The sequence below is a fragment of the Oryctolagus cuniculus genome, chromosome 15 (genome assembly GCF_051225735.1).
Source record: "Oryctolagus cuniculus isolate XC-2025 breed Fujian yellow rabbit chromosome 15, ASM5122573v1, whole genome shotgun sequence".
Classification (NCBI taxonomy): Eukaryota; Metazoa; Chordata; class Mammalia; order Lagomorpha; family Leporidae; genus Oryctolagus; species Oryctolagus cuniculus.
In genome coordinates this window covers 15,587,965-15,606,170 of record NC_142881.1, presented here as the reverse complement: position 1 = coordinate 15,606,170, position 18,206 = coordinate 15,587,965, and the positions used below count along the sequence as shown (strand labels likewise).

The following is an 18,206-nucleotide window of genomic DNA, read 5'->3' as shown; positions in this document are numbered from 1 at the left end:
TCTCTCTCTCTTTTTTTTTTTAGTGGGCCTGTTCCCTTTCCCAAATCCTTCCCAAGCCTTGGCCACATCTAACACCCTGCAATGGGTTGAACTGCACCTCCCTCTCCCCACAAATCCTTATGTTGAAGTCCTGGCCTCTACTAAGTCAGATCATGGCCTCACTTGGAGATGGGGTCTTTAGAAAGGTAACAGACTTACAATGAGGCCATGAGGGTGAGTGTCCTCATATGCTACAGGGACTATGGAGACAGATGAGCACCCGGGGAGAAGGTCATGTGCACGGGAGGGCAGAGACGGAGTGATGCGTCTACAAGCCAAGGAACATCCGAAACCAGGGCAGAGGCACAGAACAGACTCTCTCTTCCAGCCGTCTACCGGCACCCTGATCTGAGTGCTGGCCTCCCGAGCTGCGCGGCAGTAAGTTTCTGCTCCTCATGCTGCTGAGTTTCTGGTGCTTCGTGACGGCAGCTCCAGCACACTAGAGATCCTTTGATTGCTGTTTACTTCTCAGTCCACACCTCGAAGCCGCTCTCCGGCCCTCAAGCCTCATGTTATGGGTCCACTTTCTTTTCAATCCAATTTATCACAGGTCCAAATACTTTCAATCTTTAAGGGCCCAATTTAAGAGACATCTGCCCCAGACTGCGTTTCCTGATCAGCATACTTGAAAGCTCAGTCTCCCACTTTTGACCTGTCAGAGCACTGTATCTGTGCCTTTGTTTCTTTTTGGCTTCATTTGTTCTTTATGCACTTATTTGGGGGTGGGGGAAGAAAGAGAGATTCCCCATCCATGGGTTCACACCTCAGATGCCTGCAACAGCAAGGGCTGTGCTGGCTAAAGCTAGGAACAAGGAACTCAATCCAAGTCTCTCACGAGCGTGACAAGAACCCAGTTACTTGAACCATCACTGCTGCCTCCTGGGGTCTGCACTGGCAGGAAGCTGGAGTCCGGAGCTGGAGCAGGACTTGAACTCAGATAGTCTGTTCTGGGACACAGGTGTCTTAACCTGCATCTTAACCACGAGGCTAAACACACACCCCTATCTTTGCTGCTTTCCAACATCCACTTCACATTAGCTGTTTGTGAGCCTATTTTACCTCCACAGTAGATGGCAATGAAAGCAAGAGTAGCCACTGTGTTTTTCCAAGTCTGTGCAGCCCATCTGGGCCCCAGGCCTTTCTGTGACCCCGGAAGAGCCTGCAGGACTTGGTGACCCAACAGGAAGTCTCCTGGTCAGAAGGGAAAACCTTCAAGGAAAATAAAGGAAGAACTGCGCTGGGACATCTCTATGCATAAATCCGCTTTGATGAACACAATTTTTCCATTTTCAGCAATGAAATGAGCTGGGAACAAGACCCATGACGAAGGAGGGGGCCACACGAACGCCTCTGCAGGGCTCTCACGCGAACGCCTCTTTGCCAAACTGAGGCGGCCAGGAGGAGAGTGCCAGCTGTGTCGGCTTGCTTTAAGGATTTCCCATCTCTCTCATCCTCTGTGCTCATAGGGCTCCATTTCAATAAACCTAAACCCCAAAGAGCACGGAGCCCAAGGGGTCTCAGAGTCCGACTGTCCTCCACAGCCACTGCTCTTAGCCGGGACGGTTTCCCCCACCCCGGGCCAGGGGCACACAGTGAAGTCCAGAGATATTTCCACCATCTCAAGTGGTGTGAGAGAGGCGAGGAACACTGCGAAGCATCCTTCAGCACCCAGGACAAACTTACGAAGGATTATCTGTCATTATAACCATGGTGCAGAGGTTAAGAAACTTTCCTCTAGAGAAATGAGCTGCCGTGTGTGTGCATATCCCCACACACCCGACGCCAAGTGGACAGTGAACCTCCACCCACAGAGGGATAGAAGGATTTTTCTAGATTATACTCTATTTCTTGCTGGTAAACCCTCTTTCTTTCACATGGTCTCCAAATCATACGCATTTTTTATCATCTAAGTTAGATGACTAGTTATATAACTTAACCTTCAGTATTTGCTTCCTCTTGTATTCTTGAACAAAGAGAAATAATAGGGGCCAGTGGTACAGTATAGTGAGTTAAGTCCCTACTTAGGTTGCTGGCATCCCAGCTGCTCTGCCTCAAATCCAGGTCCCCACTAATGTGCCTGGAAAAGCAGCAGATGTTGATCTGAATGCTTGGGGCCCTGCCACCCACATGGGAGACCCAGATGGAGTTCTGGGCTCCTGACTTCAGCCTGGCCCAGCCCCGGCCATTGAGGCCATATGGGGAATGAACAAGGACATGGAAGATCTCTCTCTCTCTCTCTCGCTGTCTTCCCTTATTTCTCTCCTTACCTTGCCTTACCTTGCCTTGACTTGCTTTCAAATAAATAATTTTTTAAGTAGTAAGTGAATGTTTAATTAAGAAACAAAAAGAAACAATAAATCCCTTTTGTATTTAAGAACCTTGTACTGGAACAGCTCAGCTCCACAATGAGAGCTTTCAAATGAGGAGAGTGGGCTTCTGGAACTTGGGTTGATGAGCCTGTATCCAGGCAGACAGGTATTGACTGATAAACCCACAAAAACCTCTCATGCCTCTGTTACGGGACATAGCAAGGGTAAGGTGCCCTTGCACACATCCGAGAAACAACTAAGATTCCGGGATCAATTAGTGTCTACAACTGGAAGGGAACGGGTGCCTGGCCGGGAGAGGAACAGCTAATGCAGGTCGGAGCGTGTCAGCAAATGTCACTCCACACTAGCAGGGGGGAGACAGGCCAGCCTGCTTTCTCTCCAGGCCCTGTCCATCTGAGAGCGGAGATCTTACCAGTGACTTTTAAGACAATGAGTGCTAAGTGGTGGGGACCATGGGGGAGTCTGCTAGGGAACTGCAAAGCTCCAGGAAGCAGGAATTAAAACATGTGTATTTTGGTGCCAAAAAATTTCTGAAATCCATGCATAGGTCTTCAAACAGTTCATGAAAAAATGGATATTATCCTATAACTCATAAGTTCATATGATATTGCTGATTAAAAATATTTCATTTTAGTGTACACCATGGAAAAGGTAGGCATGGATTTCAAAGCTGTTTTGCACCAAGATAAACTTGGCTTTGAATTCGACTTTCCCACGAACCTTCTGAAGGGCCCTGTGTGGTGACTCTTCCCTCAGACGTCCCCCCACAGGCCTTGTCATGGACACCCTTCTGGTTGTAGGAGGAACAAAGGAGCCAGGCCTTTCTGATACCAAGAAGAGATGGAGAGGCCTGGAAAAGTTCAGAGTCAAGAAGACACAGGCTCTCCTGTCCCAACCTGACAACAGGGCACGCGGCTTTGACCACCGGAGAATCTGCAGTGGGGCAGGCCCAGGCCAGAACTGAAGTTAGAGATGGAGATACAGTCCCTCCCCGAGAGGCTCCCAGTCTAGGGAGAGAGACGGCTGATGTCGACATGCTGTGGCAACTGCAGGCACCAATCCACCAACACGGAGCAAAGGAACCCGGATGATAAGAACTTGGTGCCGTCATCTGCTGTGTGACCTGGAGTACTTTCCTCACTCTTTCTGAGCTCTAAGTTTCCTCACCCCTAGGATGCATGTCTGGATCCTTGTGCCTTTCTCATTTTAGAGGCTAAGAAGAAGTTCCCTTCTTTCCAAGGAAGCTCTTGTGCAGCTGCCAAAACAAACAAAACAAAACAAAACAAAACAAAACCCCCAAAAAAAGTCCCCGCCCCCCTCTGTTGTCGGCTGTTTGGGAGGCAGCAGCATGGACTGACTCAGACCTCAAAATACAAAGGGAACAGCCTTTAATCAGCAGCTAAGGGTTAAGATAATGCTAGCTATGACCTCTCGGTGGCTGCCCCAAGCATTCCAGTTAGAGGGCGGCCACTGACACACAGCAAAGGTGAACTCAGGCAATCGAAGCTTTGCAAGTGTCGGTGACTTAGAAAAGGAGTTGCTATTTGGGGATCACCGATCTCTAATGCATACCACATATGGCACATCTGGGGCTTCCGCGGGTCCCGTGGGAAAAGAATCAAGAAGTGGCTTTTGTAATCCCTTTCCCCTCGAATTTCCCAATCCCATTAGCAACAGGGATCAAGGCCATCTTATTCTAGTTGTGGGGGGAGGGGGAGGCTGCAAAGGAAGAGTCACGTCCACATCCATCTGCGGTTCTTGGGGTTTCTGCCATCACCCTCAAAACAGAGGACACATTATCACAGCACTGTCATTCACGCCAAATCACTCCACTCAAGGCAAGACCGGAGCCACAGCGTGCGATCAGGAAAGGTGCACGGGAAGAGAATGAACAAAGCAGAACCGTGTTTCTCTTTGTCCTGAGGCACAGCCTGGACACTGTTAAGCTGTCATGGTCCTATTCCCCCACCCATCCATGAGCATCACAAAACCAAACTCAGCTTCCAGGGTCCAGGATCATCTTGGGTTCCGTGACTTCAACTCACATTTATTCCCTGCAGTCGCTTTAAGAGAAAGTACATACGGACAAGTCATTGAGAGAGTTCTGGACATCCCGAAGGAGCGGCATCTGTGTCCATGCCCTGGACCAGGGTGGTGGTTTGCATCATAAAATCATTCAGGGAGGGTACCCCTGACATACCAAGGCGGGAAATCAAGTCAGAAAAAATGATCCTAAAATAACCCCATTTTTGCACTGCTCTTATGTGTATGACTGCCGATGGATCTAGTTCCAGTCTAGAAAGGTCGGGAAAGATACACATGAGCCATGAACAACACTGACCTCCAGAAAAGAGAGGGGGATTGAGGCTGACAGTGCAGGGGCAAGGGGCTGTCGCTCCCCCTCCCCATTCTCCTCTCACCACTCATTTTCTAATACCCGATGCGTTTACAAATCACCCAGATCATTAAAAACAAGCATTGTTATGGTCTTTGACATTTCCCAGATAAACGAGGAATCTCCAGTACAATGCAGTTCTGAGAGATTTATCTTAGTTTCTGGGCCACAGCTAGTGCATAAATAAGGCTCACCTGTGTGGGGCTTGCAAACCCCCCCCCACTCCCCCCCCCCCACTTTTCACCCAGCATCATTTAAGGGGTTTGGAGGCGTAGTGGGGATAAGACTGCAGTGACAGGTCATAAAGGCTGAGCACATCCGGAACGTTTACAACAGCCCATCTCCTCCCATCAGCCAGCGCCAGCTGGACCTGGTAGGAAAGACAATTCCATTGCAAATCTTAATCAACTTACTGGGCGGTGAAAGTAAGGGAATGTAGGCTAAGCTAAGATGGGGCGGGAAGGCAGGTCTCACACACAACCGAAAATTTTTAAATGCATTAACAATCAAAGCAGACGCACCCAGCTCCCCACCCCTCGTCCCTCAGAGCTCAGCTGTGCAAACTCCAGAAATACGAGGAGCTCGGGACGCCACCTTGGCTAAATGAAAGGTTCGTAATGACGTCTGGGTGCAGTGGAGCCCCGGGTTTCGCCACACCGAGAACATGTCTGCCGGCTCCCCATTGATCACTGCTCCCGCGAGGTGGCCGAGCCCTGCGGAGCCGTGCCATCCCGGCTTCTGCAGCCCTGAGCCGGGTCGATAGTTATAATTACCTTGCTCCTTCACCATGGCAACCGGATCCTTCGCCGCGGGGACTGGCGGCGGCTGCAGGAACACGCCCAGGAGTAGGGCGCGCCGCGCACCCGGCTGGAGGGGCTGCGAGCACGAGCCCCCGGCATCCGTCTGCCTGGTCAGTCCGAGGCGGATTCTAAAATCCCGCCCCCGCCCGGGGCGGGCCGCTCCCACCCGCGCCGCTCCGGCTTGGCGAGTGGCGGCCGCGCCCTGCGCCGCTCGGGGACTCTCTCACCGTCCGGCTGAAGCCACTCACCACAGCTGCTCCGCAACAAATGCAACATTCCACCGCGCTAATCTCTGGCCAATGACACCACCTAGCATTCCTCCCGCCCAGGCCCCGGGAAAGCGGGCAACGAGAGGCTCTGAGCTCCGGACCCCTCCCAGAAGCTGATAAATGATTGCCAGAGAGGGGGCCAGGCCCAGCCAGGGCTGGTTTCAGTAAAGCGAGTCGATTAGGAGTTTCCTGTGACAACGGCTTCCAATTCTTGTTACAGCTTCTTTAAGGCAAACCGAATGCATAAAATCGGCCTTGGTAAAATGGACAAATAATGCGAGGGGCGACGTCAAGTTCATTGTCTTGTGTACCCTGAGTAATGGCATTTGGTCTGCCCTACAGCCCCCTCTCCGTATTTTACCTGAATGGGGATGGGGTGGTGGTGGGAGGGGCTGGGACAGTGACTGAGAAGATGATCTTTCAGGATACAATTACTTATCCAGGATCAAAGTCAAAAACAAAAATCTGACTTATCCAGTTGGGTAGGAATCAGACTGTGTTCAATAGAGCTTTCCAGACAAGCCCTTTGGACACGTGTGAGGAGGAGGAACCTTTGTCACCGTGGGGCAAACGGTTTGGGCTGGAACCTTCAGCCTGAGACCTTGGTGAGCCTGATCCCACAGCAGCAGCTCCTAAAGGGACCTTGGATTTCTGATCTGCAGGGCACTGGGCTGTCTTCCGGGAGCAGAACACAAGGCCACACCCACCCCATTCCAGCACCTGCCGGCCAGATCCCAACCGGCAGGTCCCCTTCCCACGTCACCATGTGGAAGAAATGCGGTGAGCAAGAGACAAAAAGACAGCCGTCGCGCGGCTGGCGCAGAGTAGCAGATGGCCATGCTCTTTCAGAACCAGAATGCACTGCCAGCGTTAGACGGTATTTACTGCAAATATTGTAACGTGTTGGGGCTGAGGCAGCCAGGGGAACGGAGGAATGAAGTCGCTCGACCTGCCTCCTCCTTGACGTCACGCGGTGACGGCTGGAATGCCCAGAGCTTCGTGGGGCTGGGGAGAACAGGGGACATGCCCAAGTCTTCCCATTCCTCTTGGGCAGTCCCTACTGCTGGTTTTCTGATGTGTAACAGTAGCAGAGCTCAAGCAGCTGTGACATTCCTGCATCTGTGACTCAGGGCTCTAACTATTAATAGCTTGGGTGTCTCAGTCTTTACGTAAGGGCTAAGCCCCCAAGCCCCTGGGTCATCTTTTCTCCGCTGTGCTTCACCCACACTACTCCCCACCCCCCCCACAAGGAGCCCCATGGGGTCATATTCTTCCTAAGTCAGCGGCCATTGGGAGCTTGAGCACTGAAGAGCCTTTACACAGCCTCTCTAACCTCCATTCATAAATACGAGCCAACAATGAGTGCGCAGGACCTGAATTCCCCAGGGAGGGGGTGATGCAATGCACAGAGGAAACAAGCCCTTCACATTGCCTGATTTTCAAGGCTAAAACTGCCCTCCGCTACTTTGCCCACCCCTAATCTCTCCCAGAGCCTTTGAGGAGAAGCTGATGAGCACAGAGGCAGGAATCAGTGTGTGCTGCGAGCCCAGCAGGTGAATTTATTTTATTATATTTTTGCTGCATAAATAGATCAGCACCTCACTTCGGCACACCTCTCCAAGTTCTCATGTTATTCAGCTAAGGGAATAGTGCTCGCTGTCCCTCCACGCCCACTGGACTATGACAATAAACACCATTGGTCTCCAGTCTGAACCCAGTCAATATAAGCCTTCCGGGTTCCATAAATGCTGTTTGTCCAGGATGACAGGTCTTAATTCTGAGATTTAAGTTTCCTAACCAAATGGTCCGACCCTAGCGGGATATCTTCGTGGATTGCGCAGAACCAGAGCTCAGCATGCTGGCAGACTTTGGAGACCCAGCTAGCAGAATAACAGCTGGTGCCTATTCATTTTCAGAGACGCCTTTTCTAAAGGAAAATACTACAGAGTGGTTCAGAGAGGTTTCCCCTCCTCCTGTGTTTTCCATGGAAAGAAATTTCCTGCACCACAGTCTACGCGAATGAGTCACCAGCATTTAGTTGCTAAATAACAGTCAAATGGCCAAAGTCCCCCCCTGCTTGCAGATGAAGGCATCCACTCCGCACTTCTAAGATAACCAGAGGGTATTACGAAAGTTATTTTTGGAATGAGGGAGAGTAAAATCAAGTTGTTTTTGTCTTCTTGCTTTAGGGCAGTTAAGAGCTTGGAATACAGAAGCAAAGAGTAGATTTTTTTACTTTACAGTTAACGCTGCAAGATGTGCAGAGAAATAAATCAAGGGGAAACCATGAAATTTGCAGTTTATGAAAAAGAAGATTTTTATTCTTATTTCTAGAAATGATTTCCAAGTGATTTATCTGAATCTCATTCCAGACTTCCTAATTCAGACCTCAATCATGGTTCTATCTGTTGCCCCCCGCCCCCCACAATGACTCATTGCTGCCTTTTCATTCACTCACAAGTGACCGAAGGACAGAAACCATTTTGTGGGAGAGCCACACTTGGCAAAAACTCAAGTGCATGTCATTTCAGCAGAAATGCCAACTGAGAAGGAAATGTTAGGACTGGAAATCAAGCAACCTGGGAGAGTCCACTTCCTCATTGCTGAACTAACTACAGGTCACCCAAGACAAGTGCACCTGTAGCCCAGGAATTTCAGAGCCCCTTCCCAGCTCCAGGTGTCCAGGCACCGCCCCTCAATACTTCTGGAGTTGTGGGCAAACGAGCACTCAAAATCCTCTGGAAAAATGCAGCTGAAAGAAACCTCGAGAATGAGTTCCTTGTTGATTTTCTATTTAATGTTTATATCCATCAAATTCGCTTCAGACATTTATGGAACATCTGTTGTGTGCTAGGGACCGGCAAGAGAGACCTCTTTCAAAAGGGGCTTGCATGTTGCAGCAGACATGCCTGCACCTGGATCTTCTCCAGGAAGTTAGGCTGATGTTCAGACAGAGGCGGCACAGGGTGCAGGCAGTGCTGGGCTCAACCTGGAGTCAGGAGAGATTCAGGGGGAAGGAGGTGAGTGAGCGTTGGCCGAACAAAGCAAGAGGAAAATGTCACTGCAAGAGGTGATGAGGTGGGAAAGTAGCAAGGAGTTCACTGGACGTGGGCAGCACCGGAGAGACTCAAGATTAGGCTGATGATAGGGATTCTCGAGGGAGCAGCTTCCTCGGGGACCAAGGACTGCTGGCACAACAGACAGGCTTGCGAGACAGAGGGGTGGACTCAGCGGCTTACCAACCACTGTATACCCTGCCGTCACACCTACGAAACGACCCTGAACCAACAGTCAGCCTGCCCGTCACACCTGCGAAACGACCCTGAACCAACAGTCAGCCTGCCGTTTGTTCGGTGGGCACTTGTCAGGAACAGCGATTCCACAGTTTTCTACATTCCAAGGCAAATTCCTGAGTACCTGAGCCCTCTGGACCCAACTTTCACATCCTCCATGGACAATTCTTTGAATTTTTTCCACATGACTCTCAGAATCGATGCCCAGCCAAGTTGACAGCAGAGTGATTTTACAGTTGCATCCAGAACGTTCCCTGTGGCCTTTCTCAGAAGCCAATTCTGAGTGCAGACCCAAGCAGTAAGCTGCAGTTCTAGAAAATGACAAGGATTACCAGTGTAGATCTGAGGTCACGATAAACAGCCACTAAGGTTATAAATGACAGAGGAAACATCAAATCAGTCATTTTTTTAAATTTGACAGGTAGAGTTATAGACACAGAGAGAGAGAGACAGAGAAAAAGGTCTTCCTTCTGTTGGTTCACCCCCCAAATGGCCTCTACAGCTGGCACTGTGCCAATCCAAAGCCAGGAGCCAGGTGCTTCCTCCTGGTCTCCCATGGGGTGCAGGGCCCAAGGACCTGGGCCATCCTCCACGGCACTCCCTGGCCACAGCAGAGAGCTGGCCTGGAAGAGGAGCAACTGGGGCTAGAACCCGGTGCCCATATGGGATGCTGGCGCTGCAGGCAGAGGATTAACCAAGTGAGCCATGGCGCAGACTCAAATCAGTCATTTTTTTACAAGTGTAACAGGGCCTCTCACTGGACTCAGAGGATCTGTTGAAAGTAAAGAAAATTTCACAGATTTCAGCCTAATTTCAGGTACATGAGAAGTTCACAAGTACAGAAACAACCGAATTAATTGGGAAAAGGCCATTTTGTTTTTTCAATTAGTTTGCCACCAACTTTCTCTTTTTTCTTGGTATTTTCAGGGTAGAAGTCCATTTCTTAGGATATAAAATCAGTTACTTTCTGTCAGGTGGAATTTTGGTGCCTTCCCTGGCAATGCTTTCTTCTGTCTGCTGCTCTGAGCTGACCATTTTGCCAGGAAGGATTTACATGGATATTTTTGCAAAAGAGTGTGGGCTCTCCAAGGAACGAGGTCACATGTTACTGTTTTCTGTATTCCTAGTGACAGGAACAAAGTAGGAAGGCAACGCTTGATGAATACTAAAGTAGGGATAAACATCAGTAGCATACCTTAGAGTAAAAGCATAACGCTAAATTTGTATTCATTTTTATAATTAAATAGTCTGATCTTAGACTCTAACTCAAATAAATTAAAAGCCAGTTCATTCTCTTAGATAAAAATTAAGCTTTCAAGTATTTGCCAAGCCGCAAACCAGTAATTACCTTGCAGAGAAAGCACGCTGGGAAGGAACTTAATCAGGGAGGTCATTTTACAAAATTCTCAGATAACCAACCTGCATTACCATTTTCATGATCATGTGCAGGGCATCTACGCTATGGCAGCCACCCGTCCAGGCTCGGTACAGTTATCATCTCATTCGGAGCTCAGAGCACCTGGCGGGGTATAGGTCCTCACACTTTCCGGGTAAGGAAAAGGCCAGGTTTGTCTGAGTCCGAAGACACAAGCTCTCCCTTTAGGGTCCCAAGCCTTCCCTTCTGCAGAGGTTGTTAAAGAGCTGCTCCTTCCAGTCTCTAGACAATACACGCACACACACGCTCATGTGCACACACCCCTACACACACACACACACACACACACACACACACGGTTGTTTGAGGCAGGACACACTGGATGCACACAGACTCCTCCGGAAATGGGTTTGCCTTTTGCTGCCCTCTCGTGACACCTTACCCTTTGTTAGCTCTTGGACGTCATCTGATAGGAGAGGTGAACCCCATCCTGACCTCATCCTGTTGGTCGCATCCTTGGCTGGACAGAGGAACGTGATGCACCTGCGACCTCCCTGCCACATCTTTTAAAACGCGATTCGATCACCCACAATGAGCATTCTCCACAATGGCATTTCTGGGCTTTATGTAGACAGACAGTTAAGGTATTTGGGGGAGGTTACAGAATGTTTGACAGTTTTTCAAAGCCTATGTTCCCCTCTCCCTGGTCCCTCTTAGGTGTCCTTACAACCCTCTTAACTGTGCCACTCTAACTCCCAGAGTAACCTTTCCCCTATTCTCCTGGAACATCTCAGTGCTCCTCTGAGGAACAAGCCAGATAAAACTCGCCACGAACACAGTCTGCACTGCATTCGCCACCACAGGGTCATGGCTCAGCAAGCTCTTGTGCATGGAGGGAAGGCCCAGGGCCACCAACACTTGGCCTTGTGGAAATCTATAACTTGCATGGATAAACACTCACCAGGATGAGAAACAAAGTCCCAAAACAGCCTTGTTCAAGGTTACACGATTACTTAGAAAGGAGCCAAACCCCCTCACGTTTGACCTCCCATGCAGCACCTCTTCTATTATACCATGGCAGCCACCCAGGCCTGCTGATCACACATACAGACTGGGTTTGGATTCCAGCTCCCCCATGTGCTGAGTGGCCTGGGCACACAGCTTTCTCTGGGTTCCAAGGAACTCGTCTGCGAACGGGTATAACATACCCCGCCAGTGAGGCGGTGGGGAGGACAGACAGGGCTGGCTCCAGGGTCCGGTACTGAGAAGAACGCCCCACTTGGGTCAATTTGTTGCTGCTGCCATATTGAAATGTGTGGTAATCTAGTCATTAGATTACTGCTGGGTAAGCCAGGTCTCAGGGGACCAAGGGGCATGCGTGTGTGCAGACAAGGGCAGCGCGTGTATCTGCTGTTCCAGATGCTCCAACTCTCACAGAGCCTTTGCAGGGCCCCAGCCACCCAGAATTCCTGTGGACCACGATGCACGGCAGTGTCGAGGCACTCAAAGTGAGGACAGTGTGTTGCATGGATGACTCAGTCACCGGGGGCACTCGGAGGTCATTTCCCGTTCCACCCGGAAGGCTTGCTTCCAACGCAGAAAGAAGGCAGTGGAGTTCTTGGAAACACAGCCATGGAATCTCCCCATTCCTTTCCCACGGGTGCTGCTCCCCTGTGCTCACCACCACTTACTCTGGGCCACAGAGAGGAAGGAAGACAGGACAAGCACCGCCCCTTCCTCCCTTCTGATTCATTAGGAAGCCAAAGACACAGCAACGGCAGAGAGAACACGGATCCAGATGTGGACTAAAACCACAGCTGTGCTCGTTCCGTGCAGCACTGCCACTCTTCAGGGGAAACAATGCAACATACGTGTCTATGGTCTAAGAAGTACAGGTTGTGTAATTTCGGTGATTTCATATATGGTGTAAAGGCTCTTACATTCACGTTTCAAACTGACATTGTGCAATAGAAACATAAAAAGTAAAATTCAGATTAATAATTCAAATTACAACTATGTTCTAATTTTACATTAGGAGCACATTATATAGCAACAAAAACCACTATAACAAGTTGAAAGAGTCCATGAGATAGAGAAAGCTTTCTATTTTAGCACCTTTCATGGCACCCTGCCCCTGTCTGCATTTAGATCAGTGAGCCACTCTCCCCACCCCCACCCCCATTTTCTTTTTGAACTGGACCCTGCAAATTATGTACCCAGCCTTGAGGATGAAAGATACCCTCTGGGGCTGGCACTGTAGCATAGTGGGTAAAGCTGCTGCCTGCAGTGCTAGCATCCCACATGGGCACCAGTTTGAGTCCTGGCCACTCCACTTCTGGTCCAGCTCCCTGACAATGAGCCTGGGAAAGCAGCGGAAGATGGCCTAGATGCCTGGGTCCCTGCACCCACATGGGAGACCCCAGTGAAGCTCCTGGGTCCTTGGTCCTGGCTGTTGCAGCCATCCAGTAAATGAACCAGCAGAGGAAAGATTGATATCTTTCTCCTCCCTCTCTCTCTCTCTCTCTGCCTCTGCCTCTGCCTCTCCCTCTCTGTAGCTCTGCCTTTCAAATAAATAAATCTTAAAAACGACAAAAATGCTCTATGAAATTAAAGGGCCAGTGCAGAGAAGGAACACAATGAAGGCTAATGACAACTGTTACTTTTGGTTTGTCATAGCTTCATCAATTTACAACAAAATAGAATAAGCATAAACACTGTAACATTCATTTTTTTAAAACCATTTTAGGTTACATACTTTTGGTAATACTGAAGCTGGGGATTTAACCTGTAGCACCTTCAACGATTTAACCCCATTCTTTTTTTTTTTTTTTCTACTTATTTGACAGGCAGAGTTAGACAGTGAGAGAGAGAGACAGAGAAAAAGGTCTTCCTTTTCCGTTGGTTCACCCCCCAAATGGCAACCAAGGCTGTGCTGCATCAATCTGAAGCCAGGAGCCAGGTGCTTCTCCTGGTCTCCCATGGGGTGCAGGGCCCAAGGACCTAGGCCATCCTCCACGGCACTCCCGGGCCACAGCAGAGAGCCGGACTGGAAGAGGAGCAGCCAGGACTAGAACCCGGTGCCCATATGGGATGCCGGCGCTGCAGGCAGAGGATTAACCAAGTGAGCCACGGTGCCGACCCCATTAACTCCATCTTGATACCTTGTTATATGACCTTTGTTGCCAAAATGAGAGAAAGTAGTGTGTTGCCAGCTAGCAGAGGAAAAGAGGACTTGGTGGGAGGAATGTTCGCAGGAAGACAGAGTGACTGTCTGCAGCCCATTCATTCACTCAACAAGTATCTATTGAGCGTTGACCAACTACTGTAGGTGCTGGGATATAGCAATGAACATAACAGACAAAATCCTTTCCATGAAGGAGCTTGCATTCTATTTGGGGTGTGTGTGTGTGTGTGTGTCTGTGACGTAATAAAATGTAAATGTAAGTTCACACACATCAAGAGCTTCAAAAATATGCATTATCTACTAATACCCCTTTTATAGACAAACCAAGGATGGAGGACAGAGAGTGAGGGGAGAAGGAGCTGTGATCTTAAGTAGAGCAGTTAGTGGAGGAAGACCTCTTTGTGAAGCCGCCGTTTGAGTCAGTACCTGAAGCAGGCCTGAAAATAAGCCCTGCGAACATCTGAGAGATCACCCCAGTGAGATGGGACCACAGAGGCAGCTGTCCTGAGGCAGAGGTTTACCTGATGTGCACAAAGCAGTGGGGAGGCTGTGAGGGCAAGAGGAAGGAGCTCAGAGAGGGCCAAGGAGCCAGGGCCCATGGATCCCTGCAAGGAACCGGGTTTCCCCAGGAACCCCACGGGAAAGTGCGGTAGGTTCCAAGCAGAGACAAACCCTGACTGCCATCTTCACAGAACCCCTGGGCTGCCCCGTGATGACTGCAGTGAGCGGTGTAGGCACAGATGCAGGAGGCTGAGTCTGTGCATAAAATAACAAAAACAGAGCTCAAGGAGGCAGAGATGGCGCAACAGAATGGGGTGAAAGGAAACAGTTACAGAAACCAAGAAATGCAAACCAAGGAGCAACAAAGTAAGAAAGGAGCCATCAGGGAACGGAACAGACACTGGGAATCCATCTAATTCCCAGTGCAGAGACCAGTGTGAGACGACTTCAATGGCTGCAGAAGAGAGAGCCCAAAACAATGAGTGCAAACCTACAGAAGGGCAAGATGAAGGAAGATTTAAATTCATGTCCTGAGAGTACAGAATCTAAGAAGCAGGAAATGCATCCCAAGATTCAATACATGCAAATACCCCTGAGGTCGAGACAGACCTGAACTTGCAGATTTAAAGTGTCTAGATATAAGCTTTTGGCAAAATCTGATACATAATGCAAACCCCAAGTCCTAGAATATGCTTTTGAACTTCAAAGGATACCATTCTCTATATATCCAGGCAAGGGAAAAAAGAAAAAAGCTGACCACCTCCAAAAACAGTAACTCAGGCTAACCTCAGACTCCTCACAGCAACACTGGTGCTTGGAAGACCCCAGGACAAGCCCTGGAAGTGTTGAGGGAGAGAAATGGTGCGTCCCAGGAACCTGACACCTTACAGCCCAAGTTGTTCAGACTCCAAGGCAATGAGCGAAGCACCACAAACACAAGGGTGCTCAGGCAGCACCACACCCGGAACTCTTCTTGGGAAAACCACCTGACACCCACACCCAGCCCACGAAGAGCTGATTCGAAAGATAAACCCAGGAATGCAAACGCTGCCGCAAAAGTTCTAGTCGTGAGCAGTGACACTGACTAACTGTGACTCTGCTACCACAGCTGGACTTTGGTTATAGAAGAGAATGCAAATGTTCTAGGCAAATATATATATTCATAGCTGGGAGGTAAAGACTTGCACCAGAATGACCAGATTCTTAATCCAGGCATCTCATAAAAGCCATCTTGGGTCGCATCACCCTATCACTTCATTCTCCTTCAGATTTTCACAAAATCTCATCCCAGTTCTCATCTCTTGAACTTGGCAAGTTAGACCCATAATTGTTTCCAATTTATTCACATACAATTAGGGTTTGTTTTCTCTTGTTATTTAACCTGTATATTCGTGAAAATGCTGTGGAATCCCACGACCAGCCTTACTTATTCCCATCCAGCCGATTGCTCAGGTGTAAATGATATGCTTTAGGGGACCAGGGACATCCACTCCTCTGCTGTTGCATCCTTCTTCTGAGTGAGCCCCGTGGCCATGACGGCTGGACTTGTAGCAGACCCTGGATCTGAGAAAGACCCACACGTTGGCTGGCCAAGGACTTACAATTTATATTTTGTCTGGCAAGAGATGTGTGGGGCCAATGAGGTTTCCACTGCTGAAAATCCTAAGTAAGAGAGGCATAGAAAAGTCCCACCCAGTGGTACCTGCATTAAAAGAAAAGGCCAGGCAAGGCGCACCATCCTAGGGCCACGTGCACAGCACCACCATGCCAAGGGTGGAGGGAAGAGAGTAGCGCACCCCCCAGCCTGAACTGCTGCTCCTGGAGCAACCTGGAGTTCCATGCCTCCTGAGGCCCCTCTGTTTGGATATTTCCTGGGTTCCCACAAGCCCTCTCCATGCTCGGATAGCCCTTGCCTTCCTCATTTGATTGAGTTGTTGGGTGGGATAAACAGGTTTCTCTTCCTCATAACCAAAAGATCCTGCACTAGAACGCAGGGGAAATTTTCACCAAAATAATACCTCCCGGTGATGGGTTGTGTGCCAGTGCCATCAAATGTGGTTATGAGAAGCTTCAAAAGACCCCAAGTTAACGTACCTGGCGGCAGCTCTCAACCAGTGATGCAGGGGAGGTGGCAGAGAATGCCATAGTGCCCCAGCCCCTTTGCTGGGGTACCCTTGATGTATACTCCGCAGTCTCCCAGAGTTCCCTGTAGAACTGGCTGCCCACATGGTAACTAACCTGGAAGTGCACCTGCTATTACTTTTGCTCCCCTACCAGTGTTGCTTGGGATCACATCCCAAATAAACAACTTTCCCTCAAACTCTTCTCGCAGGGAAGAGTTCAACACAAATGAGGGTCTAAATTATCCACACGTCTATGCTAACAAGGAAGGAAACCTATGTCTCGTTGCTCTGATCCCTTTCCCTAGGCCTCCAGTTCCGATGACAGAGGCAGGTTCCAAGACAATATCCCAAAGAAACCAAATGTGTTCATTGAGCCGAATATGCTTTTTCCTCAAGAGAATCAATGCTTAATTGGATCATTTTATTGTACAAAAATAATGCAATTTGTATGCACACACACTGTGTGAAAGCACTTCTTCCTTCAAAAATATGTAAATGAACCTGCTTGGCTTAGCTCTGGAATGCAGCTGAAAAATAACTCCCTCATGGAGAAATATGCCCCCAAGTGTCTTTCAGCCAGTGGTTGGGTTTTAGGGAGGATCTGTGATCTGTGACATTTGTCGAGCTGTGCAGAAACAAGTCAAATGATATTCTACTGTATTTACATATATAGATGGGCTCTATTTTTAAAATTTTGGTTTTTATATTTATTAAGTGGAAGATAGAAAAGCCTTTTTTCCCTTTTCTTTAGAGATTTGTTTTATTTATTTAAAAGGCAGAGTGACAGAGAGAGAAGGAAAGACAGACAGACAGGGAGAAATCTTCTATCTGCTGCTTCAGTCCCCAAATAGCTGCAACAGCCAGGGCTGGGCCAGGCTGAAGCCAGGAGCCTGGAACTCCACCGAGGTCTCTAATGTGGGTGGCAGGGGCAGAAGCACTTGGACCACCATCTGCACGAGCAGGGAGCTGGATGAGAAGTGAACAGCCAGGACTTCAACAGGTGCTCACATGTGATGTGGGGGTGTCGCAGGTGACAGCTTAACCCTCTGCGTCACAACCCCGCCCTCCCCCTGCCCCAGCTCTTTTATCTAAACAACTGCATATTGCTACCATTCAACGTGTGACTGTGGTAGTACTATGTGCCATATCAAGTTGGCTGTGACTTTGAGGGAGGTATAGAAGGTAGTGTTTCTCCCTTCCTCCCGCTCACCATCCTAACAAGATGTAAAACACTCTCCATATGTATCGGATTTGCAGGGAATGGGGGAGATGGGAGCGAGGACAGAAAGGGAAATATTTAAACTTAAGTTCTTTTTGGTTTTGGATCTGAATTACACAAAGCTTTTTTCTTTCCTGAATAAAATGTTTTAAGAACACTGAGCACTTACCGATATGCCCCACTGGCTGTTAAACACACACAGAAAAAAATCAACTAAGTCACAGACAACATAAAACCACGGCATCCACATTATGAGCCACGTGGGCAAAAATCAGAGAAGAGTGAAGAGAAATAACTGCTGACTCGTTAATGTGCCAGGCGTCAACCTCCAAGGGGCCGAAGGTGGTATGCAGACCAAGGGTGCCCAAATCAATGAGCTTACATTCTAAGAGGGGAAATGGTACCCGAATAACTTTAAATGGTGGCAGAAAGACATTTGAATCAGAGACTGAGGAAATGCTTTGAAGTTCAAAGGAAAGATCGCTTGCCACTCAGCAGAAGAGATGGTGGAAAGCTTCAAGTAGACCGTGGGCCTCTCTAACTTATTTTTAATAGAAAGTTGGTTGGGCTCAACATCTTTCACCAGCTGCTGCTGCATATGGAAGACGAACTGGACCACTCCCGGTATTTAGATCAAGAAGCTAACCAAGAATGTGTTGGAAGTACACCTGCTTGCCT

General features: G+C 49.0%; 1 protein-coding gene across 28 annotated transcripts in view; it reads right to left on the bottom strand.

Moving 5' to 3' along the window:
- ABLIM1 (actin binding LIM protein 1) overlaps positions 1–18,206 on the bottom strand; it is a 325,273-nt gene that overhangs the window by 180,729 nt on the left and 126,338 nt on the right. For 13 of the 28 annotated variants that reach the window (XM_089314268.1, XM_089314271.1, XM_089314279.1 and 10 more), the window contains exon 1: positions 5,538–6,292. The exons of the other annotated variants lie outside the window; for them this stretch is intronic. In XM_089314268.1, the coding sequence (XP_089170394.1) occupies positions 5,538–5,553 (16 nt within the window). In that variant the 5' untranslated portion in view covers positions 5,554–6,292. Of the gene's footprint in view, positions 1–5,537; positions 6,293–18,206 lie in introns of those variants that run through there. 28 annotated transcript variants of the gene reach the window in all.